Raw genomic sequence first — 24,329 nt, 5'->3', positions numbered from 1 at the left:
CCTGATATGCTAAAGTTTTACAGAGGTGTTCAGCCATCTCTCTTGTTGGTGTACCACAGTTCCCTTGGCCCATTCTGGAGTCTCCCTTCAGAGAGGGGGAGGTGAATTTCTAATCTTCTTTCCAACATCAGGGAAACCAGTATGTCACATATCCTTGTCTTGCTCAATCCATGCCCCTCTACCCTTTTAGGAAAAAAATAAATTATAAGCTTGCTTTAGATGTTGTGACACCTGTGATATGTAAGTTTATTTTAAGCCTAATTATTTTCTAAGTCCAGAATGGCTTGTAGAAGAGGGCCTTCTTGAATAAAACATACAAAACTCTTTCTAATTAGAGAAGTCATTTAACTACAGAGAATATTTGGAAAATAAAAATATTCTTGGGTGAATAGCAGTCACCCCAAAAGCAAAGAAAACCTGGAGCAAAGCCAATTAAACTGCAAAACCTGGAGCAAATCATGTGTATGTTCATCTGTAAATATGATCTTATTTATGAGCAAATTTTAAATACGTTCTGTGAAGCTAATTTTACTCAGTACTAAGGTCAGCCAAATATTTTGGAGGTTTTTGCTGCCTTAGCCAATTCCATCTTTAATATCTTACCTGCTCAGCAGTGCTGTCCAAGTTTTAACTTATGCTGTTTGAAATACTGAAACTTTTAAAGATCAGTCTCAGTTATTCTGGAAATTATAATTACATCAGGCATTAGAAAAGCTCATTTTAATAAAACATGCGTTTAGTCTGAGTGCATTGTCAAATTAGTAACCTGTATTGTAGGAATGAGATGGAGCGACTGCAAGTCTTAACCCCCTTTCTGGGATGGGAAACAGAGAGTTACGTCTTGCAGCAGAGTTGGGTTTGCAGTACAGAACTCCAACCTCCTCGGTCTAGCAGTATGCCAAACACATGTGTTTGCCTTCATCCTTATGCTTTGTGTTGCAAGGCAGTCTGCTACCAGTTAAAGGATTTATTAATAGAAATTTTACTTGTTTTATCTAGATAACTTCAGTAACAGAATTATACATGCCAGTATGTAATATACAGGGGAATTGTTAGACCTAACCCCTGATTTCTTCTGCAGCCTTATCTCTCAGTCACCCTGTTTTTATGGGAGTTCAGAGCATGCAGACCATATGCTTCCTGAATCCCCTCTTCTTCCATAATTTTATAATTCTGAAAATCTACTCAGCATGTAATTGGGTTTCCTACATGTTGCACCAATCTCCACCTTTATCTGTAGAACTAAATATTTATAGCAAACCTGCCTAAATGCATTATTCCAGCAATGAGAAACTGTGATTTTGTGCGCATTGTGGTTCTCCTGCACCTACGTCAGTGACCAACTGTTGAGTTTTGGCATGCGTTGCATTCCTGGGTGTGGTTGTAGGACAATCCAAGATACCCTCTGTTATCTTGGCTTTGTTACAGCAGCCTGTCGCAGTTGAGAGGTTCATGTTGGAGGCTGTGAAAAGCATTTCATTCCAGACTCTGAAGTTGTTTTGTCAGCGTCATGGTTTGACCCCATCTGGCAACTAAGCAACCTCTAGCCCCTTGCTTACTCCTCCCCCGGTGGAATGGGGAAGAGAATCAGAAGAATAAAAGTGAGAAGACTTCTGGGTTGAGATTAGGTAAAGCAAAAGCCACATGTGAGCAAAGCAAACCAAGGAATGCATTCTCCACCTCCCATGGGCAGGCAGGTGTTCAGCAATCTCCAGGAAACCAGGGGTCTGTCATGTATAGTGGTTAGTCAGAAAGACAAATGCCATTGCTCTGAAATTTCCCACTCTTCTATCTTCTTTCCCCAGCTTTATATGATGAGCATGATCTTGTATGGTTCATGATATCCCTTTGATCAGTTGGGATCTCCTGGCTCTTTGTGCACCCCAGCCTACTCGCTGATGTGGTCGTGTGAAAAGCAGAAGAGGCCTTGCTGCTGTGTCAAGGCTTCAGCGATAAGCAAAACATCTATATTATCAACACTATTTTCAGCACGAATCCAAAACATAGCCCCATACTACTATGAAGAAAATAAACTCTATCCCAGCCAAAACCAGTCAGTCATCTTCATCGTCTTTTTGTCTGTGATTTGGGAGGAAGAAGTTACACGAGTAGTAACAAAACCTGATGTCGTTCACAAACTCAAAATGGTTTTAAAATATTGTAAGTCATGGAAACAAATTTCCATAGTAGTTTTTTCAGTGGTGGGTTTAGAATCCTGGGAGTGCTAAAATTCATGCTCTTCTTTTTGCTGAAGATGCAGGGTTAAGGATTTTTTATCTTGTAACACCAGTAAGTCTACTTCTAGCAAGTGTGACTGTAATGCTTAATCTTGAGAAGCTCTCTAAAATGCAAGTTGACTGACCAAGAGAGGACTCAGCTATGAGCAAGTTGAACACAGAAGGACTAGGTAAAGGAAAGAAAACAGGACTCAGCATGGAAAAAGAAAACCCACAGTAGCTGTTGAACATGTTGCATGAACTGCAGGCCCCTTCTTGTGAAAAGGAACTCCCAACAGGTGATGTGAATGTAAGTGTACATGGAACTGTCGTCACTGCATAGTGTGGGCATTGCTCAAACTAAAGACTCGGAAGTGCTGACACACAGTTCTGTTGTTTTGTTTCTATACCATACCTGTGTAAACAGGACTGGAGGCCAACTTCCAGTGGTCATACTGCAAAAGAGAGAGAGGTGTAAAATGAGAATTTGATTCTCAAGTCTTTAGTTAGAGAGTCTTTATAGAGTATTTTCTCGTAGACAGTGAGGGAAGGATAAAAATATAAAACTCATTAGGAACTCTGAACTTGTTCAAATACCTCAGCTCTCTTTCACAGGAAAGATCGAGTGCCTAAACTAGCCTGCCTTTGCAAATTCTTACGCTTCAGCCTTCGCAGCTTGATAAATGACATTGAAGAATCATAGAATATCCTGAGTTGGAAATGACCCATAAAGGTCATCGAGTCCAACTCCTAATAGTGGAATATTTGGAATAGAAGCCTTATTTGTGTAAAATACCGAGTGTAAATAACTGAAGAATGTGTTACTGCAGAGGTGGTTGATCTTTCTGGGTAATATTTGTGAGTTTATCAACTTCGCCTAACCACTGGAACAAATTGATTTGGCATAACTTTTACATATGCTTGGTGTGAAATTTGAGGAAAGGCGGTTTGTGGCTTCCAGCAGTAGTTTTTGAGGCATGTGATTCAAACGCTTGTAGACGCTTGCATTATTTTACTGTCATGAGGCTAAATTGACCAGACACACATATGTAATAGCTACTTGGCTTTTTCTCCTCCTGATTTTTATGAGTTCTGCGGTGCTGCTCTTCCTGAGTAGGAATCCAGCTTCTCAAGTCTTGATGTTGGGAAAATTGTGTGAGATCTGATTTTCCTAGAGTGGAATAAACCAGCTTTCAATCTTCATTTAGTATCTGTTTCACTGACTTGCTGTTTGCATCCTTCACTCTTGCATTTCCATTCCTGTGAATGTAATAAATGAAGTTGAATGTACATAGAGGAATTGTAAGCTAATTGAGGAATGTGTAACTGAGTCCCTGGGAAGGAAGTTGGGTTTGTCTCCCCCGTGATTTTAATGACATTCCAAATAGCCCCATACCTATTATCAATGCTATATGCTGTATATTGCCTAAGGGACAGACACACGTTCTGTAAGGAATAGACTATTTTTTAATGCTCTCTGGATTTAGGTAAGGCAGAGGGCACTATTAAGAATGATAATCTATGAATGGAGTAGTTACGAGAGAGTCATCTGCCAGAATAATTGAGTTTATTCAAGGTGCTGCTCAAATTGGTGGGCACTGTGGTTGGGCACCGGTGAAGATAACCCAGCATGATATTACAGTATCCTTTGCACTGCGTCTCCATCACACCTGCCCCACTGCTGGGTGCCAGCTGCTACGTTGCAGGCGTATTTGGACTGCCTTCCTCCTGTCTTCTACTTCCAAGGTCAGATGCCACCCCTGGAAGCAGCTGTCTTCCGTAGCAGTAGGGTGATGCGTTGGAGTCTTGCTGTGGAGAACAAGGCACACCATTTCCTACTTGCCCAGGACATAGAGCTCATAACTGCTTTTACGTCAAACTCATTCATACTGGGGGTGAATTCTGTTGCTTGTTACTGCAATCATCCATCAGCAGCAAATGGCAAAGGCAGAATCTGCATATGTTATTGAGGGAGACTCCTGTCAGTGATGACTTTGAGCTGCCACTTGCTCTGTGTCTGGTTTTGGAGGAGTGACTGGTAGTAGTAGTGTGTGCTGTGCTGCCGATGTGGAAGGACTGCCAGTGGGAGCAGGATTTCAGGGTTGTTGGGTGATAGTGCTGTCCGTGCTGAGCTTGAAGCTTTGTTGATTGCACTGATGAACTTGAGAGGCCCAGTAAGAATGAAAACAGTTTTCCTGGTTGTTTCCTGTTTGACTTTTTTCTTGTTCATTCCTTGTTCAGCGTAAAATTGGAAAGATGACAGCTAACACATGATTCCAGAGGCTACTGCAGTTGCATGGTTTTCCAGTGTGTATTACTCTGGATAACATACTTGTTGGCATTCGGTGCCTGTTGCAGTGGATTATTCTAGCTGTTTTAATGTAATGAACAACAGCTGATGTAGAAAGGTAAGAGACATCTGTGGATTTCACAGTTCCAGCCTGACCGAGGTCATTCAGCCAGACTGGTATGCTCATGAGGGCTGTCGGCATCCGTGGAGCTGCTGAGCTGCCAGTGTTCTCAGCAGCCCTGCCTGTGCTCCTGTACAGACTCATGGGCAGCCTAATCTCCCTCTGGGAGAACATGACCTGCTACATGGCTGTGGGATACAGTTAACCATCTGTAAGAGAGGGAAGTATGATCCCATGTATGATAAAAAGGGTCCTATTTTGCTTAAGATGATGGCAGGAGCAAGGGAGATAATTTCTATTCCAACAGCTAATGTAAGATCTATATTCTCTGTATTTACCTCTATAGTTCGGTGGGATGTTAATATCGGACTTTCTTCCTGGATTTGAACAATAACAAGAAATTAAAGAGCATAGTGTGTTCAGATAATGAATATCTTTGGTCTTTTTCTCTGTGTCAGCTGGAAGCTTATTTTAAATAAAGTTAAATAAAGGGGTTCAACTGCAGCACAGTATGCAACATTATACTATAGCTCTTATCTGGCCTTAGCTGACAAAATCTACTGTAGTGATGGCTTGAGATGGCTTAATTCAGCATATATTACTTGTAAATATCCTTTCGTTTGAAGCTTTTGCTGAGATAAAAGGCACCTTTTCATGCTCTTTTGCTGTTTTTCTTCAATTAACCATTTATTTGCAGACCAAGACTTAATATAAGCACAGCAGTTTAGAGTCTCTTAGGTGGGAGAACTTTTCATGAGCAGTGGCAAAGCAGGAGTCTCATGAATGCCAGTGTGGGATGCCAGTATTTGTAGAAGGTGGTGATAGTCTTAGGTCCTTGTATAGATAAACGGGGACCCTGGAAGGCAGCACTGCCATTGTGAGATGCACATCTTAACTTTGTCTTTCGATTGCATGATCGATCGGCTGTTGAAATGCTGTTGATTAAAGGTTGTCTAACTATTAAATGATCTGTGACTTGCTGCACTAAGAATGGGAAGACTTTTGATCTAGATTCTACTGTCTCAGTGGAGGTTGTTTATTATTATATGAAGGTATTAGGATGCACGTTGTGGCCTTCAGTCTAAAAAACATTTTGAGATGCGTGTACAACTTGTAGGGGAAACATACATGCAAAGGCTTGTTTTGGCTTTTAATGTGTGTTTGTTTGTAATACTTGTCTGTGCTGCAGTAGAAAGTCCGTGCTGATCTTGAAAGAAGTAATTAAAGCTGTATGCTAACGATTTGGATTAATATGGGAAGAGACAGCTAGCAGGAAACAGTTAAATTAAGATCCTGGTGTTTATGACCAGGGAGGTGGTACAGTAAGGCTGAATCCATTATATTGTAAGCCTGAAGACTTGGCTTGCATGCTAAATTACCATAGATTTAATTTTGACTGGAAGTTGAAATGCTGATGTGGGTGCTTGTGGTGCAGTTAGTAAAGTGGTTTTACTAGTTTGGAACAGTCTGTCTCAGGTAATAAAATGTGATTATTTCATTCGCCTGTTACTAGAGGATGTTATATTGGACAAACTGGCCTAAATGTCTACAGGATGGAATTAAAATCTCGTTGTGGTTCTGGAAAGACCAAATATTTTGACTAGGTTGGTAGAGAATTGAACATATTGCATCCATATTTCAAGTAATGCTTTTGTTAAAAAAATCTTCATGAAGGAATTCTGTAATTACTAATTTGACATTAGGTGGAAAATGGGGAAAACACCTGTCTGGATGTCTGAGTTATTTGGAGAAATATCTTTTTGTTGTTAGGTAGTACTTAAAATAGGTTTGTACAACTGAGCTGTTTTTTTCTTCCACTGAATGTAATGGAAGTATAAATAACCAGTTTGGATGTGGAGCCCTGGATTTATAGGTATTTCAAGCCATATGTGATAATTCTCATTGAGCATGTAATCATGGATTCATAATATATTATTGCTGGTCAGCAGTAATGTATTATTTATTTTAGTGATCATAATGAAAGTTGGTAACTTCTGTGAAAGGAATTGTCTGAGAGATTACTTACCAGTACTTCAAAAAATAGTGCCTGGGAGATGTCATGGCAATGGCAGTTAAATTCCCATGTACTCTCTCTGGAAATCAGACGTTACCAGCCCTAAGAGCAAAAGGCTTTACGTGCCAAGCAACAGGGAGAGGGAGTAGGGTGGGAAGTATGCATCCGTTTATAAGAGCCGGTCTGAAAAAAGTGGCTCTGAGTTCTCCCAAAAAAATCCCCAAACTTTTAAATGCCATCTGATTTGATTTGTCTTTTTATCTCTTAATTTTTATTTTTTTTTAAATCAGAAAAATCCCTACTCAAAATCCTCCCTGATTCCATTGAGATCCCCTCCCCACACTGGTACCCCCAACTGATAACATGCAAACATTGAAATTAGTAAAATAAAGGGTTTAAAGGTAATTTTAAAAGTTGATCCTCCCCTTCTGCTCTGCCCTGGTCAGGCCCCACCTGGTGTATTGTGTCCAGTTCTGGGCTCCCTGGTATAGAAAAGACAGGGGTCTCCTGGAGGCAGTCCAGTGGAGGCTACGAAGGTGGAGCATCTCACCTATGAGGAAAGACTGAGTGACCTGGGGCAGTTCAGCTTTGAGAAAAGAAGACAGAAGGGATCTGATCAATATTTATCAATATCTGAAGTGTGGGACACAGGGGGAAATGGCCAACCACTTCTCAGTGGTCTGTGGGGACAGGACAAGGGGCAATGTCCTCAATGGCACAGGAAGTTCCGCACCAACAGAACTTTTTCACGGTGAGGGTGACAGAGCCCTGGGACAGGCTGCCCAGGGGGGTGTGGAGTCTCCTTCTCTGGAGAGATTCAAAACACATCTGGATGTCTCCCTGTGCCACCTGTCCTAGGGAGCCTGCTTTGGCAGGGGGATTGGACAGGATGATCTCTGGAGGTCCCTTCCAACCCCTACAGTTCTGTGACTCTGTTTTGGTATAGGTCAGCGAGGCTTCAGCTCTGTTGCTGTAAACAAGGGAAAATTCATTCTTGACCGGAGTTGTTATAAGTTGGTATAATGGTGTAACAATTTCAGCTTGTGGGTTTGTTCCTTAAAAGAAGCACTTGAAGTATCTGAAACTTCATTGACTTTTGAGGTGTGGAGGGAAAGCACATAAACTCTCAGATGAAACCTTTTTTTAGCCCACGTTGGACTTTATCATGTCGTTGTTTTCTGGGTTTTTCTCAGTCCGTGGGTCGATATTTTTATACGTCCATGGTGTCAGGGTTGTAGCTTTGAGAGAGGGATTTTTAAGAGAGGTAGCACTGCAGAATCTGAGTTTAAAAAAACCCAACTCAGTCATCAAGTCATCATCTTGCTACTGTCATATGACCATTATGTGCTGGTAACTGATTCTGTGAAACCTGGGGTTGGGGAATTTTTTGCCACAAATGACACAGATCAGCATTTTATGAAGGTAAATACTTTAAAAAGTTATCTCTCTTGTGATTTACTCAAAATCACTGAGTAAACATGCCACTGAAGGCTGTGCTCAGATCTTCTTGAGGCTTCACAGGAAGCAGGCATGGGAAATGTTAGGCATAAACTGAGTGATCATAAGGAATGTTGGTTACATATACACAGTGATCATAAGGAATGTTGGTTACATATACACAGCATCATAACAGAGAGCTGGAGTTGTGTCAGAGTAGCCTATTCAGACACTTCTCAGAGGGACCATGGTGACAGATTCCCTAAACATCTTGTGAGTTCTTCTGCAGGTGATGAAATATCTGGCTTGCATTAGACTCTAAAGGGGATGCAGAACATCTTAAAGGTATTTAACTGGTGGGGAAACTCAGAAAATATTGCATCCTCTGTACTTAAAAGAATTCATAGCTTATATCCGACTTTAAGCTAGCTTCTGATTCAATTATATTTGTGTAAAGCAAACAGCTTTGGGAAATAATCCTGTTAGTTCCTGGTAATGTTTTGCAAAGAGCTATTGTGAGTTGAGAGTTAAGTGAAAACTTATACTAGACAGATGTAAATGTTAACATTAATTCCTAGTATCAGAAGAATATTTACCTTAGGAAAAATTTGTGTTCTTATAAGTCAGGTTGCTATACTGGACAATCAGGTGAGTTCTTTAAGACAATTCTGCCCATATTTTAGATGAGAGAGAACTAGTTTGTATTGCTAGGCATATTGAGGAATGGTCAAATTACTCTTCTGATATTGACACCTAGAAAAAGTTACTGTATATTTTCTCAAGGCTCATTTTTTATTATCAAAGCCTGCCATTTTCACAAAAACTTGGTGCAAAACCTCCATAATTTGTTTGAGCTAAAGTGAATATTAAAAATGCCATTGAAATGACACTTCTCTGCATTGGCCGCACTCAGAAGTGTGGCTGGTTTAGTGTGAACAAGCTGAAGGAAATGCCTGGATAAAAGGACCTTAATTATATTTATCTAATGGTCCGAGGGTGAGAGCCAGGGAAGTGTCTTGAACTGCTGCAAAACCTTTGCCAGGCAGTGAGTGACGGAAGTGCTTGGGCCCACTGCAGTATCGGTGTTACACGGAGTCATCTGTCATCCTGGCAATGAACGGGTGAGCTAACCTTTCCTCACACATAACTTCACAGTGGTTTAAGCTAACTTTCATTTTCTAATTGAGATCGACTAGTGCACACATGGCTTGTTGCCACGGTAATTCAAATGCTGTAAACTATCTGGAATACATAAATTAACGTGCTGGATTTCGTTTGCATGTCTCAAGGTATAGAAACTTCTGCCTCTGTGGGCTTGGGAAAGGGAAGGAGCATCTTAATTGTGTGTGGTGTGCCACCTCTCGTTGGTCCCGGTGTAGCTGGGTGTTAGCAGCTCTGCCATGATGGTGTGACAGCTTTAACACCTCGGTTTGGCCAGCTGGGTTGGTGGTGAAGTGTGACATCTTGTGAGCTTGGTTCCCAGCAAGGGCTCCGTAGCACAGTATTTCTCCCTGATTGATAGGGTTGGCATTGGATCCCAGGGAAGATGAGAATGTTGAGGCAGAGATGAAATCAGCCTTCCCAGTTGGCCAGATTGGACTGGGGGGGTTACTGGATGGGAGGCTGCACCTCCACTCCAGTTTCTAATAGCCTTTGGAATTTTTGATCAGATAATTAACTGCTTGGGGTTTTTTAATCCTTTTCTATTTTTAGTTGGTAAAACATGCCGGGAGAAGGAATTGTGCAAATTAATTCTGTATCATAAGAAAAATACTCTATTTTGAAGCCAGGGTTGCTAGAGAATTTCAATGTTTCACTGCAATTCCTACAATGTAAGAATTGGAAGACCATCATTCTCTGTTTTCTAACTCTTGTGATACTATACCTTCTGAAGTTCCACCAGCAAATTTTGTTCTGAGGTGAAGATATCTGCATGCTCTGTCCTCAAACAGAAGCTATGATGTAGTCCTGATTATCTTTGTTACTTCTCTGCAGCTTTTCATTTGTTTGGAGCTTAGAATCCCTCATAGGAGCTCTAGGGAAAAAAAAGTGTGAGGATTTTCTACTTGAATTCTTCTCAGTGCATTTCACATTTCCATACAAGCATGGGATGCCTGCTGACACAAAAAGAGGTATCAACCAACAACAGGGTGTTTTGCTACTAAACTAACAGCATCACTCATACTATAAAAAGCTTTATACTCTGTTTTGGGATCATGTAGGCTGAAACTTACCTGCCCTGACTTCTCTATATTTAGCAACTGATTTTTTAGGTCCTGTAATTAAGAGTATTTTTAAAACTTCCAAGGAGAAAAAAACCAAATCATCGAAGACATTTTTCACTTTTACAAACCCAAATCCATCTGGGGCCCAAAGAATAGGGTTATTTGAAGATAAACGTGCTGAAAAGCCAAGATGGGAAACTCAAAATCTAATTAAATCCCAAATTGTATTGCTGTGTCAGAGACAAACTGGTAATGAAGGCAGAAGATCTACTAAAGCAGAGAGGAAACTGAGCTGTTTTGGGTTCTGTTCCATTTCAAGGTTATCTCTCCCAGCAGGATGACATCAGAGAGCTCGACATCTGAACGGTCATGCCTCTTGGCAGAGGTGGCTGGGGACTGGATGGGACGGGGGGTGTTGAGAACCCATCCGAAAAAACAAACCAGAAAATCTCCACCACTTTTGCAATCCAAGAGATTACAACATTAGACTAAACATTAGACCAGTTCCCAAACCACCAAACAAAAGACACGGAAAAGACAACATTTATTCACGGAACGAGTTTAGAAATTTGTTCCCATTTATTTTTATGTAAATTTTGATAGATTTTAGATGTTTTGAAAACACAGTTCCAAAGCCAATTTAAGGAAAGCTTTGACACCATTGTTATTATTCTGACCACTTGAAAAGGCATAACTCTATCCCGTATCAGTTCAATGACAACTCTGGGGCAGCAGATGCAGAAGCCACAGAGAAATGTGCATGCTGAAGCTGCCTTGGCTTTGTTGCCTTGCGCATCATTGGGTTCTGGCTGCAGGAGAAACTACCACAAGCTGAACTAGTACACTAATTCACGTCTTGTTAGCTGCTCTGCTGTACCAATGTGCTCACTCTTACCCTTCGGTGAGTGCAAGCCAGCAATTTAGCCTTCAGTGGGAGATGGGTAAGCTTTTGTGATAAATTAAGTTAGGTCAGGTGGGAGCTGCTGCCGATATGGGTTTGGAGCTTAGCTTGCATTGTGGGAGTTTACACATGTACCTTGGTGTTCAAGGCCGGGTTGGATGGGGCCCTGGGCAACCTTGTGTAGATCCAGGCCTGGAGGTTGGTGGCCCTGCCTGAGGCAGGGGGGTTGGAACTGTGTGATCCTTGGGGTCACTTCCAACCCAGACCATTCCATGATTCTATCCATACCTTCAGATAAGCAGTTGCTTTACATTTTGCATACATGTTTCTTGTATAGCGTTTGCTGCTACAAGGAGACCCAACCTACAGCATCTGCAGGGCAGGAGGACAATATGGGTATCCAAATTGCATTCACAAATCTTAAGTGGTTAGATTTTGAGCAAGGGGTATTACACATTTCACACTTCTAAGCAACCGCTTACAGATTCAATGCTGAGGACAGAAAGCCAGAGCAAACCCGTTTTTTCTCTTTCTTCTGAACTCCAGCCTTCACAAAGGTTGTCTAATCTGCATTCAATTATGCGATATCTTTTCTGTTTGCAGTGGAAAGGGATAAAACCTGATTTTTAAGTCCACCCAGTTTTTAAAAACCATTCACAGCATTTGGAGCTACTTTCTGTTTTCTTTCAGAATTGAATACCATTTCCTTTTGACCAATTTAGAGAAAAAACAAAGTCATGGGTCAAATAAGGGCAAAGTACTCTGGCCAGACTGCAACAAATACAGAGTAGCTTGGGCAAAGGAAGGAACAGTGCCCCTGCCATCCTCCTGCTTTGTAGTACAAGAATTCCTGCAAGCAGGAAGCATCAGGAATAGGTCTCATTGACATAGCAAACTCCTGGAAGTACGCATTTTAAATGGCAGGGTAATCTAGGTTTAAGAAAAACATGTTATGGGGACCATTCTAAAGTTTATCAGCATCCAAATATAACTAATTCATTAAAATGTTGCAGTCAGGCTGAGTAATTTGGGTGAAAAAAAATACTACTCATACCTGTATTGCCTGCTAGCCATGTGTGTGAGGATCAGCTCCATGCACTCTTTCCCAGTGCGGTGCACTGAATATTGCTATTAAAAGGGCCAGCCAAACAGAACCCCAAACCCAGAACAACAGGTTCATCCATCTCAAATGTGTTTTTTGCCAAAGACCTAGCAGGTGTTTATTGACACCAAAACTTTGTGAATAATGATGCTTTTTTCCTGCCAAAGATACCTGATACCTTCATACTGATAGGCAAATTAGCTTAATTTCATTAAAAAAAAAACAAACAACAAAACCACTCCAGAAACCTTCCTTTGCATGCTCATGAATGTCTGTATCCTCAGAAAACTTGGTGGCTTTGAATTCTTGTACTAGTACAGCCTGGTCACACCTATCCAAAGAGTCAGATCCAATGCTTCTCTCTTTAGTGTTCTCAAAACTTGTATTTCATTACAGAATCCACAAGGGTCTGCAGCAGGGAATGCAGGCGGCCTGCTCGACACTGCCTTTTCTTGTGATTGTATTTCATGTTGCTTTTTCTTACACAACTCAGTTCGCTGCTGACCTTTCAATGTTACTGTAAATCTTCGCCATCACCAGGACACGAGGGCATCAGTGAGGAAATGGGCTTGTTCTAAGCCATTTTCTTGGGACAAGATTTAGTTTTGGCAGGGTTAGCAGCAGTACAGTCACGGATTTAAATCTCTTTTTACTTCCTAATGTGCAGTTTGAATCTCTAAATTTGAGACAGCAAGGTAAGAAGATTTCATTTAGAAGAAAGAGGCAAGCTAGGAAGGCAAGCGGATTGCTGCCAAAGTAAATAGTCTGTCCCTGTCTGTCTGAACCTGCCAGAATGGAGTTTTACTTCTCTGAAAAATCCTTATTAAGCATTGCTGCTAAACAAACGGTCTCCTCTCTCACTTACAAGTACAAAAACATGTAATGCCCTATCTCTCCAAGCCTACTGTAAAGGTTAGCCAAAACTTGCTGCAATTGCCCTGTGACAGTGTCTCTGCAATTATTCACCAGCACAAGAACACAGAGTACCCTTATCTTCTGAGGAAAAAAAGGTCACCCCGCATGTCAGATTTTGAATACAGAACTTTGAGCTTTTTTTTTGTAAGTTTAGATCCCATAAAATCTAATTAAATCCAGCGCTGTCACACTGGAGCAAAGGAAGGCATGGAACCATATGAGCGTTCTCACTAAACCCTTAACAGTCCTGCTTACGCAATCCGGTATGACTAACCACATTATTCACCACATGGCTTCCACCCCATTTACCCTTTCATTACCCAGTTAAGAACTAATAATGCAATATCACAAGTAAGCACTCCAAGACATTAAGATACAGGTAAAGTTGAACCATGTGTTCATTTGTTGAGTCAGTACATTCTGTTGTGATTATTAGAGTTCAAGCTACGGGGATTTTCCTTGTTGCAGAGAAATACAGCATTGCTTGCGTAATAAAAAGACTACTGAAACAAGTATACTGGCTGTAGAGAAGTCACCTTCCTGTCCTGAAAGGAGAATTTAGCCCATACTTTGAAAATACAGCCAAAATAGTAACCTTCAACTCTTTGTATAAGACTAAAGAAGTCAGAGCTGTGATGGTAAAAGCAATTTCTCCGACAGCATTCTTAGAAATCATGATGCGCTGTCCTGCGGTGGGGTGAGGTACTACCAGCCTCTCCCATCCATCAGATTTGCTGTCTCATGCTTGAGCTAAAGGAGCCGATGGTGGGAGCCCTCTACAGCTGTTTGCTGAGCGCTCAGCGATTGTTTACACCGCTGGTGAGGGAGGAAGAAGGGGGATAAATGTTGACAGGACCATTTATTTTCAAAAAAACCCAGCAATAACCAAAAATTGCACACAGTTTATGAAATAGCAGGAAATGAAATCATGAATTGTACCTCTGCTATACAGGAAACAATTGTCTGGCTAAAAACATTTGGTTACCAGAAGGCCTGTCCTAAAGCTTAGGATTCCATAAAAACACACCAGATGCTTCGAACAGAACTATCCCCAGACTGCAGCAATTAAATACATCGGGCCACAACAGGACGTAACACAGGTACCAGCGCAGCAAACACATTCAGGCTCTTAAATGGTCAGAAAAACACAAGTTTGATCGCTGCAGGTTATTAAAGGTACCCAGTGCTTTTTCTAGCAGCTGTAAGAGAAGTCGCTTGCCTCTCCCAAACCTGTCAAGTTCAGCAAATGAAAAAGAGCAAACCTGTTTTTCTCTATCAAAAGCTATTCTGAAGCAAATGTCCTAGTTCATCGCACTCCAGAGTGACTGCAAACTCTGACTGTAATCCTATACAGTATGCTAAAAGGTTTAAGGGCAGAGATATAAGGCAGTAAATCCTTTGTGTTATAAGCTCACTCTGAATATACTCTGTCAGCCACCAGTGAAAAGCAGTTCTTCTGAACACTCTGGTTGATAGAAAGATGAGTTGAATTACGCTACTGATAATAACTGAAAACAAACAGAAGTTCTCTGAAGAATATGCTGGCTGTGCCTTGTGGAAAGCAGTGTGAACAGTGCTGCTCTGCAGCTCATCTGCACGCATGGGGAGAATTTTAAGTAACAAAATCACACCATTTCCAAGCAAACCACTTTACATTTAGAGCGGCTGAATCTCAGGGCGGCTGAACAGTTTTCAAACATGACTGTGTCTGGCTTGTTTGTTGTTTTTTTTATAAATATGTTGTTAATTCAGAGAAGAAATTAGATAATAATAAAAATACGATAAATCCTAAAAGAGGGAAAGAAGATTTTCTTTAATTGCCCAAATCCAAGAACCAAAACTTGAATTTAAATATGAGAAATATCACAGAAATAATTTCCAAAATTAAAAGATAATATAATTTACAAGAATTTTACAAGTAAAATAGACAGGTTTTATTGGTAAATCAGTCACAAATAGAAGTTTTTTTTACACTGGAGTTACTTCAGTTTATGACCTATGAATGTTTTATAACCAAGTAATCAGTGTTTGAATAGACAAGGAGTTGTATCTAATGCAGCAGACACCTGCTGCGTAGGAGTAGAAAAGAACAGAATCACAGAATCATAGGGGTTGGAAGGGACCTCCAGATATCATCCTGTCTAACCCCCTGCCAAAGCAGGGTCCCAAGGACAGGTTGCACAGGGAGGGGTCCAGATGGGGCTTGAATCTCTCCAGAGAAGGAGACTCCACACCCCCCTGGGCAGCCTGTCCCTGGGCTTTGTCACTCTCACTGGGAAAAAGTTCTTCCACATGTTGGTGTGGAACTTTCTATGCTCCAACCTGAGGCCATTGCCCTTGTCCTGTCCCCACAGACCACTGAGAAGAGGCTGGCCATTTCCCCCTGTATCCCACACTTCAGATACCGATAACCGTTGATCCAGTCCCCTCTCAGTCTTTTCTCAAGGCTGAACAGCCCCAGCTCACTCAGCCGTTCCTCACAGGGGAGATGCTCCAGGCCCTTAATCATCTTTGTTAGCCCTCCTCTGGACTCTATCCAGGAGATCCCTGTCTTTTTCGTACTGGGGGAGCCCAGAACTGGACACAATACTCCAGGTGGGGCATGACCAGGGTAGAGCAGAGGGGGAGGATCACCTCCTTTGACCTGCTGGCCACACTCAAATATCAATCCATCATACCTCTGTGATACTGACTTGATTGTTGCCTACTTTGATTTCAGAAGTATATGAGGGTACACTGGTTTTGGTTCTAAACCAGCTGCAGCACACGCATTTCAGGAGCAGCCAGCTCTACACCAGATTACTTGGAGAATCCATTTCAGTGAGATTAAAAAAAATGTATTTATACTGAAGCTTTATGCGGAGCTTCGCATGCAGTGGTGGTGCTCAACAGAGGCTTGGTTTTCAGTGAAAAGGAAATGCTTTTGGGTAAAGCTTCTCATAGAACTGTAGATGAGGCACTGTTGTTTTCATCCTCCCCTGTGGATTGATATTGCTGGTTGGAATAAATCTCAGATAAGGTACTGGTCTCATGGGCAGAAGCAGTGCTTCCTGGGAGAAGTCGAAGGATATGCTCCGTACACAAGTCTGATGATAAGGCAATTAGACTGCAATTTCACAAGCAGTACAGCAACCCTGTGCTGTTCTCTCTTCTTGTTTTGTTGCTTCCTGAAGCTTTTGAGATTCAGAGTTACCTTGAAAAGTTTCCCACAGGTTGTTCTTATGTGTTTGTTGGTTTGAAATTTTACAAAGCATTTTTTTTAATCGGTGATACTCAGGAGTTGGGCAGATGAGCCTTACTGCATCTGTTTGTATCAGTTTTAAGAGCCTCTTGCTGCTTTTGGCAGGACAGAGTATCTATGCCTGTGTCTCAACCACCTGAGTGCAGGGTCAGGCTTGGCTTTAAGCTACATGCTGACCAGACTCAGGAGCTTTACACCAAAGCAGCTGGAGCAGTGGTTTTGCTCACTGTGCTGTGGCACTGCAGGTCTTCAGCAGGGACAAGAGCGAACTGAAGTGCCGTACTTTGATTTGCCCTGCGGTACCAGTTACCTGCCCGAGGTGATTGAATGGCACCCCTTGAAATTCTGGTTCTGATAGACTCAGCGACACGTGGAGTCCTCTCTCTGAGTTTGTAAGGCAGAATACAGAATCACAGGATCATAGGGGTTGGAAGGGACCTCAAGAGACCATCGAGTCCAACCCCCCTGCCAAAGCAGGATGTGCTTGATTCTGCTTTAATGCTTCTCTCAGCCTTAATGGAGAATGGAAGCTTGCATCTCCTTTTATAACTTCCAGAACTGCCTTTGCACGTCCAGAGAGTTTCAAGTGGTTTTTAGCTTGTAGAAGAAAGAAAGTGTTTGTAAGAGGAGCTGCTTCAGCTTTTTAGTGGCAAGAAATGCGTGCCTCTAAATGCTACCGAGTAAGTTAAGGAAAGTATTTTGCGTTACTAGTTCTCTCAGGCATTTTGGAGCTCTGAAGGAATGAAGCCAACACTTTACTAGATAATTGTGATTCAGAATCCCATGAGCAATTTCCTATCCTTGCTCCCAGCATTTGTTAGAGCTCGTGGCTCCCCTCCTTCCAGGGACAGGCGTCTCACCTTTGCTGTGCAGCTCAGCCCTTCACTTAATTTACAAGAGAGATTCGGAGTGCCAAACCTTCCTGCTTTCAGACGCTCATTGGGCAGCTTGGAACGCAGATGTTTGTGGCAAAAGTGGCATTTGGTCTGCTTGTTTGCTGATGAAGAAATACTTTGGGAATCATCCCTGATGCTAAGAGTGCCCCACAGCACTGCGAGACCAGGCGGTGTCCTATTTGCTCCTCACTGAACTTGGCACATGTGAGCAGCATGCTTATTTGCCCTTCACTGGGTGGTAACATCACCACATTTGAATTTCCCAGCTCTAGCAATAGAGTGGTGTTTTCCTTATCCATGGGCAGATCTTTAAGTTATAACTTATTTTACAATATAGCCTTTGGTAGATGATGGAAACATGGAAGATTCTAGAGAAGTGAGGCGATGCTCTGCCTTAAGGTGCCCCAGGAGCTGACTTGGCTAATGATTTACAGTTTGAGGAGGGAAATAACAGTTGCTGAATGGGGATTTGGGGAGTCAGTCACAGAACTTACAACTTTTTATTACTTGGAAACACTAAAGGGAATCATGAGATACAAAACAATTTAATATTTTTAGTTTGATCAGAATTGGTAGTGGTAGGCAGTGATTCTCTGTAGCCCTTTTATAATTTCTGCCTTTGGCTCACTTAAAAATTGTTGCATTTTGAATTTAAGCTTTAAAAATGCCAGGTACCACAAACATGAATGTGTTGATTTTTCTGCCCTGTGTCAGATAGTTTTAGCTGGAAAACACTAGCTCTTTTCAGGATTTAAAAAAACCCATTCCAACAGCTTTTAAAGCTGCTTTCATTCAAAGGCCAACTGTTGACACACATAAACATCTATATTTTGTAGCTTAGTTAATCTAATGGGAAATAAGCATATATAATCCACTCAGTTTGTTGCCTTGCATTTTACAGCATCTTTTTTTCTATCAAAATGAGACGTCATGGCTCTAAGAAGGCTTTTTTTCAGGAAAGAAGAGCAATCCAAGAAGCATTCCAGTGTGTTTTCTGTATTCCCCATGCTGTATCCCGTGTGATTTTATTTTTGTAGCTGAATATCTAGTCTTTTTGGTAGTGATACTTTCTCTGGTAGCTCCTTGGCCAATTGGGAGTTTGCATCTGGTAAAGGTGAGCATGTCTAAAGTGTAGATTGGCTTGTATATAGAAACCGGCACGTGAGGGGATAGCATATAAAAAGCATTTAGTTCTCTAGGCTCTGGAAATGTAATTACAGAACTGTCTTCCTGCTTTGAAGAGGTTAGGACTGTGTAACTCTGGTGAGATTTACTCAGGACGTGGAAGTCAGTTCAGAGCACTTCTCGTTGAAACATAAGAACTTTTATCAGCAGACAAAGGGCTGGGCTGTGCCCCTCAGTAAAAGCACGAAGCTGCCAAAGAACAACACAAGCACATCCTTTTGGGAGCAGTCCTAGGGTTCTGAATCCTTGTCTTGCACAGGTGCCTTGGAAGCTTGTGCTGCTGGTGTCCTGCTAGGTTGCTTTAGATAGCTGTTTAAATTTTGGGAGGTGGGATTTCTTACACATCTCTCTTAACGGCTCTTCTGTTAGCTATTTTAGGTAACTTCATGCTTAGAGTAATAGTTTTTCCTTGGTCTAACGCTTCAGTTGCTTTGGAAGGATCTTAAGTAATGTGGATTTGTGTTTCCCACTTTGAAGTGAACATCTGTCTTTCTCTGAATACATACCCAAAACATTTTCTTTTCGCAGAGACCTCCCTTCAGAAGCTCAGGTATTTCACAGGGATATTTGTCGGGCCTGTGGTTGACCTGAAGTGGCTAAATGGTGCTTACTGGCAATATTCTTTTTTCTCCTTCTTCTTCTTCTAGGACGTGAAAATCTGAGAAATGAACAAATTACGGCAGAGCTTTAGGAGAAAGAAAGATGTCTACGTGCCAGAGGCCAGTAGGCCTCACCAGTGGCAGACGGATGAAGAAGGCGTTCGCACTGGCAAGTGTAGCTTTCCTGTTAAGGTAAGAGTGTCTGTCTTTCTTTTGGATGGTACTCCTGCCATGAATTATTATTTGGGTTTTTTTGGCAAGCATAAGTCAGCAGCATGCTTCATTACACACTGACCTATTTTACACTCAGCTCTCATTGCAAGGGATGGGGCTTTTTTTTTTTTTTAAAGCCAGATGACTCATGTAACAAATGCCTTGGAAAAATCACTCTCTGAGAATACCCTACGTTATTATCTAATTGAAATAAATCATGTAGCTAGCCAGAGGAGTAATGTAATATTTGTCTTCATTTTTCTGGAAGAGCAGAAAAGAGACAGCTCTTGTTTTGCAAGGAAAGGTACTTGCTTCTCTCTGTTAAAAGCGGAGTTACAGTTTGCCTTGTAAGGTAAGCAGTGGGTTGTGCTTGGAAAGGAATCCTTCCTCCCTTCTGATAATTGCAAAGATTGCAAAGTAACATCTGGCTTTCCTTCCAGTGCTTGAGGTTGTAAGCAATTGCTAACTTCTGAGAGTGTTTTTTTTGCTATGATATTTTTTTTGGTGTGCGCGTGTATTACAGACTAGTAATGCATGCAAAACCCAAATTACCTCTTCCAATTCCCAGGACTCATTCCAGATGATCAGAATATTATCAATAGCTGTTTTCTTTTGTGTCACCGTGTCACCTTCTCGTTTATGTCAGAAACAATAACGTTTTAATATTTTAGAATAAGACTTAATACTTAAGAAATATAATATTAAAAATCTGAAATGGAAAGCGCATGCTCCCCTTGTAACGAAAAGCTTTCTTCCTCAAATGACACTAATACTAACTCTACAACAGGTTGTAAGCAGATGACACGGGAAGCTAACAATTTAAATATCCATGCACAAGGAAAGCAGTCTATGGTTCTGACACTTACGGACCTTTTGCTTGTTTTTATCTGTATTAAAGTAATTCTGGCTGGTAAAGTAATTCTGGTGATGTTACATGTTTTTGTAAAGCTGGTATGTATTTATAAATACACAATAAATGAGAGGTAACTTTCACACTAGGTTGATGCCCTACTTTGCCCCACTATAGTTACTTGAGCTTCTGCGTACACTCAAGCATATATAATGTTTCTAGTTTGTTATAGATACTTGCTTATTTGTCTTTGCCCTGTGTTAGTTGTCTTCTAGAAGGAAGGAACTGTAATCCAGTGCTAAACAGAGATGGTGTTTTGCCAGAGCTTTGGAAGTAAGTAACTGCTCTGTGGAAGCTTCCACTTAGATTAAGGCTTAGCACTGTCTAGGCGAGAATAGAGCTGTTCCCTTGAGGATCGCTATTTATTAATAATCACAGGATGAAAAGCAAAATCCTCAATTTCTGGACATATAGTTTTAACTCGGACTTTTTCAGTCCTTTACTGAGCTCAAAGGGTGTGAACTGCTTCTTGCTGTTTAAAGATTGACTTTTTTTAACTCTCAGTCAGGACTTGCACTTATAATGACAAACGCTTCCTGTATTTAAATGAAGCATTCATCTATTCTGGGCACATGTACTCAGAGTCAGAAAAGGTTTGGGGCTATTCTGTGCTGGAGAGGCATAGAAATGGATGATTTTTTTTGTATCCTGCCATCATAATGGGACTGACTTAGTCTTTTTTGCCCGCTTTACATTGGAATTCATTGAACTAATTTAATTTGATCTTTGGAAAAAATACTCTGAAGGAAATGCATTTTTACATGCGTTTCTTGGTTCGGTCAGAATGGGAGGCTATTAATGTTTAAAGACTTTGCAATTAAACAAAAGCTTAGAACAATTTGACATTAAGAACCATTTTAGCTCATTTGATGAGAATCTATCTTCCAAAATACTGTACCTTGAGATGGGACAGTAGTGGAAATTTTTATTAGGCTTGGGATGCAAAGTGGGTGTGAACTGGCGTTTAGTGGATACAGACAGGAAGTATGCTATTGTGAGTGGATGAGATAAACCAGATGTGGAGTCATCGGTTTAGTGGGTGGTACTATATTTTGCTTGCAAAAAGAATAGGACTTTGTGCTATTGAAGGAGAGTATCCTGCAACACTGTTCTTGAGTATTACTCAGAAACTCCTGTGTTCCAGGAAAAGTATGCTTTCTCTTATGTCCTTAAATATCTGTTGGGCTGACTTTTCTTCCTGATGCTCCTCAGTGGAAGAGAATAAACTGAGGTATTTTGAGAAAAACGGTTACTGAATAGGAACACATTCACATCTGAAAATACCTTAATTTTCTTGAGTTCCTGAGTGGGAGTTCTTGAGTGGTCCATTGCCTGCAATATAGCTGATCAGCCACAGTGTCACGTGTTTCTGGGGGTATCAGCCTGTCCTTATGTTTTATGTTGTGCCTTGCCCACTCTCTAAAAATCCTGAGCTGTCATTCTCTGGAGCTCAAAGCATCAATGAGCAGCAGGACTGGAGTCTGGCTTTTGCAGGGATGGCAAAGATTTTGCCTGTATGGCTGGTGAAGACTTGAGAACTGTTAACATATATCCATCCCTATAGTTGTCTGTGAGGATTTCTGTACGGAAGTAAGATCCACGAAACTAATGTAGTAGCAGCTGTGTTGAGGGCCTTTTTTCTTCTAATGCTTGCTGTTTTATTTAGGTGAGACTCGTAACATTTTTTGGAGAGAGGAGACAAGTGCCAATGCCAAGTAGGGAAGACTTGGTCTTGATTTCTCTTGTGAAAGATGAAATGTCATTTCCTTAAAGCAGTGTTAGGTTAGCTTGGTTTTTAACTTCTTGCCTTTGGGTATTTATATTTTGCCCAGAGTTGGAGTGTTTGTAGAACACTGGCACAGATACATCCTTTTTTAGATATTACAGGACATGTGGAAGCACTTTGAAAGTCATGTTGCAAATAGGATTCCATCCTGCCTCGGGGCTTCGTTGTGTTGGTGTTGGACAGGGACTCCAGTAGCTGCTTGTTCATTGTGCTTTGAGGGTGCTGTACTGCAAACAGACCTAACGTTATTGAAAGGTTTCTGATGGTGGCACAGTTCTTGAAGCTCTTCCTGTGCTACACCCACAGCAGACCCGTGCTGTTAATTAAAGTACATTAAGTGTGCTGCTGGGATTTGCGCAAATCTAATCCATCTATGGATTGCCTTCATTTTGGTAGAGATGATGTTCTGTGAAAAGTATTGGCAAAATTCCTATTACATTGTTGCGTTAAAATTCAGGGAATTAGATTTAATGCATAGCTGGTTCTCTCAAGCGCTGTGCTCATAAATTTGGAGGTGGTGATAATGCTGTGTGTGTACTGCTGCTTTTAGGCAAGAACACTGTTTTTTTGTTGTTTTGTTTTGTGTAGCAGTCTGTTTTTCCACTAGTTGGAGTGTCTGTGTTGTATGTAATGAGCTATTGATCATATTTTGTGAGTCAGCTTAGTGTGTGTAGGATATATATGGAGGTAGCTCTGTACTGTGCTGGAGGTGGTCATCTGACACATTCAAGACAGGGCCCTGGAGTGGCTACGGACTTTCCTGCGCTGCTCTTCTGTGTAAAATCCTTTGAATCTGCTAGAGTTTCATTGGCAGAAGAGCCAGGATGCTGGAGTGTACAAGTGAATTTTTGCATTCTGTTGCATCAGCAGAGAGACAGGTGCCTGGTGTCAGTAAAGGTAAGGAAAGGATGTCAAACTCATGTTTACACAGGCGTGCCTTGCAGATGTTTGCTGTTCCATTGGTAACATGATGGTATTGTTCTCCTCTCTTTCGTGGTGAGGAGGCGTAATACGCCACGGCTGTTATGGATGTGCTTGGAGTTGCTTCGTTATTAGCTGTGGCACTGTTAACAGCTGCTGGGAAATGTGTGTGGAAGCGCTTTGTCAGGGGCGAATTCTCTCCCACTGTCCTAACTGAAAAGTAACTACTGTGCTTCAGCAGGGAATCCTCCCTCTGAGAGAAAACCAGCGCCAGATACACATAATGTATATGGGACTGAGTTAGAGACGTCGTATTTTAACACTATTCAGCAGTAGATTGTTCTAAAAGGCTGTGCTTATCAGTGCTATGATTTATTTTTACACAATCTTTATACTTTGTAATTGCAAAAACCCCGAAGTTCATTGACATCTGCGTTTCCAAGCTTGCTTTCTCACTCCAGACGCTACCTCACTGAGAACATGCAGCTGTTCTGTGTTTTAATGACTGAAATATTTGACTCTAGGGCTTCTTTTGTCTGAAATGCCTTTTCCAATGTCCCTCTGGGTAAGTAGTTTTTATTCATACAAACACACTTGAGAGTAACTGGCCTGTGAAATTTATATCAGAAAAATTAGGTCATTTCCCTCTACTTAACAAATGTAAGCAAACAAAATGTTTGCAAGTTCTTGGGGGTTCTAACCAACTGGATGTGTTGAACAGAATATTAACAGCTGATTCTTACCTGTGGTTCTAGAAGATGCATCAGTCACATAGATCTTCAATTAATTTAATTAGTTTTATTTTGTCATTTTCATGTTTTTGGTCATCAGTCCCTCTGGCCTTAATATGTCTAAGGGTCCTGTTGCCTCTAGCCTTCAAATTTCTATGCATATTTTATTCCAGTTATTCCAACTGGAAGACTAAAGATACCAGTGAAAAAAGTCCCCGAGTAAGGGGAAGAAACCCACGTTTGTATTTTTGGGTTTGAAGTCCAGGATTTGCTGCCGGGAGCCGGATACCGTGTGAATCAGCCTTCCCGCTGAATCTCGATTTCTCTGTAGTGTTGACAAGTAAGAATTGTGTGGATACAGTTGTACATTGACCCATAGAAGAGTTGACTGTGACTGTGCTCCACATAGTCACTGGGGTCGTCGTCTCTGCTCTGAGATGTTACCAGTATGACCCAGGGGTCGTTAGAGATGAGATCATGGGATGTGACGTGATGAGTCCAGTCTTTGTTGCACTGGATGTCAGGGGGAACTCCACAGAGCACTCTGGACAGAACTCATCACAGGTCCAGTCTCTGGAATCCTGCATCTTATCTATAATGTCATCACTGGTGAGTGGGGTGAGACC

The 24,329-nt window shown here is 41.4% G+C and overlaps 1 protein-coding gene across 1 annotated transcript in view; it reads left to right on the top strand.

Moving 5' to 3' along the window:
• The window catches only part of NUMB (NUMB endocytic adaptor protein), a 70,839-nt gene that overhangs the window by 15,585 nt on the left and 30,925 nt on the right, over window positions 1–24,329 (top strand). Inside the window, exon 2 of the mRNA XM_084264066.1 lies at window positions 19,191–19,334. Coding sequence (XP_084120192.1) covers window positions 19,209–19,334 — 126 coding nt within the window. The 5' untranslated portion in view covers window positions 19,191–19,208. The remainder of the gene's footprint in view (window positions 1–19,190; window positions 19,335–24,329) is intronic.

This window comes from Gallinula chloropus (genome assembly GCF_964237585.1).
Source record: "Gallinula chloropus genome assembly, chromosome: 4".
Lineage (NCBI taxonomy): Eukaryota > Metazoa > Chordata > Aves > Gruiformes > Rallidae > Gallinula > Gallinula chloropus.
Note: the sequence above shows the minus strand (reverse complement) of the source record. Positions and strands in the feature narration are given on the sequence as shown.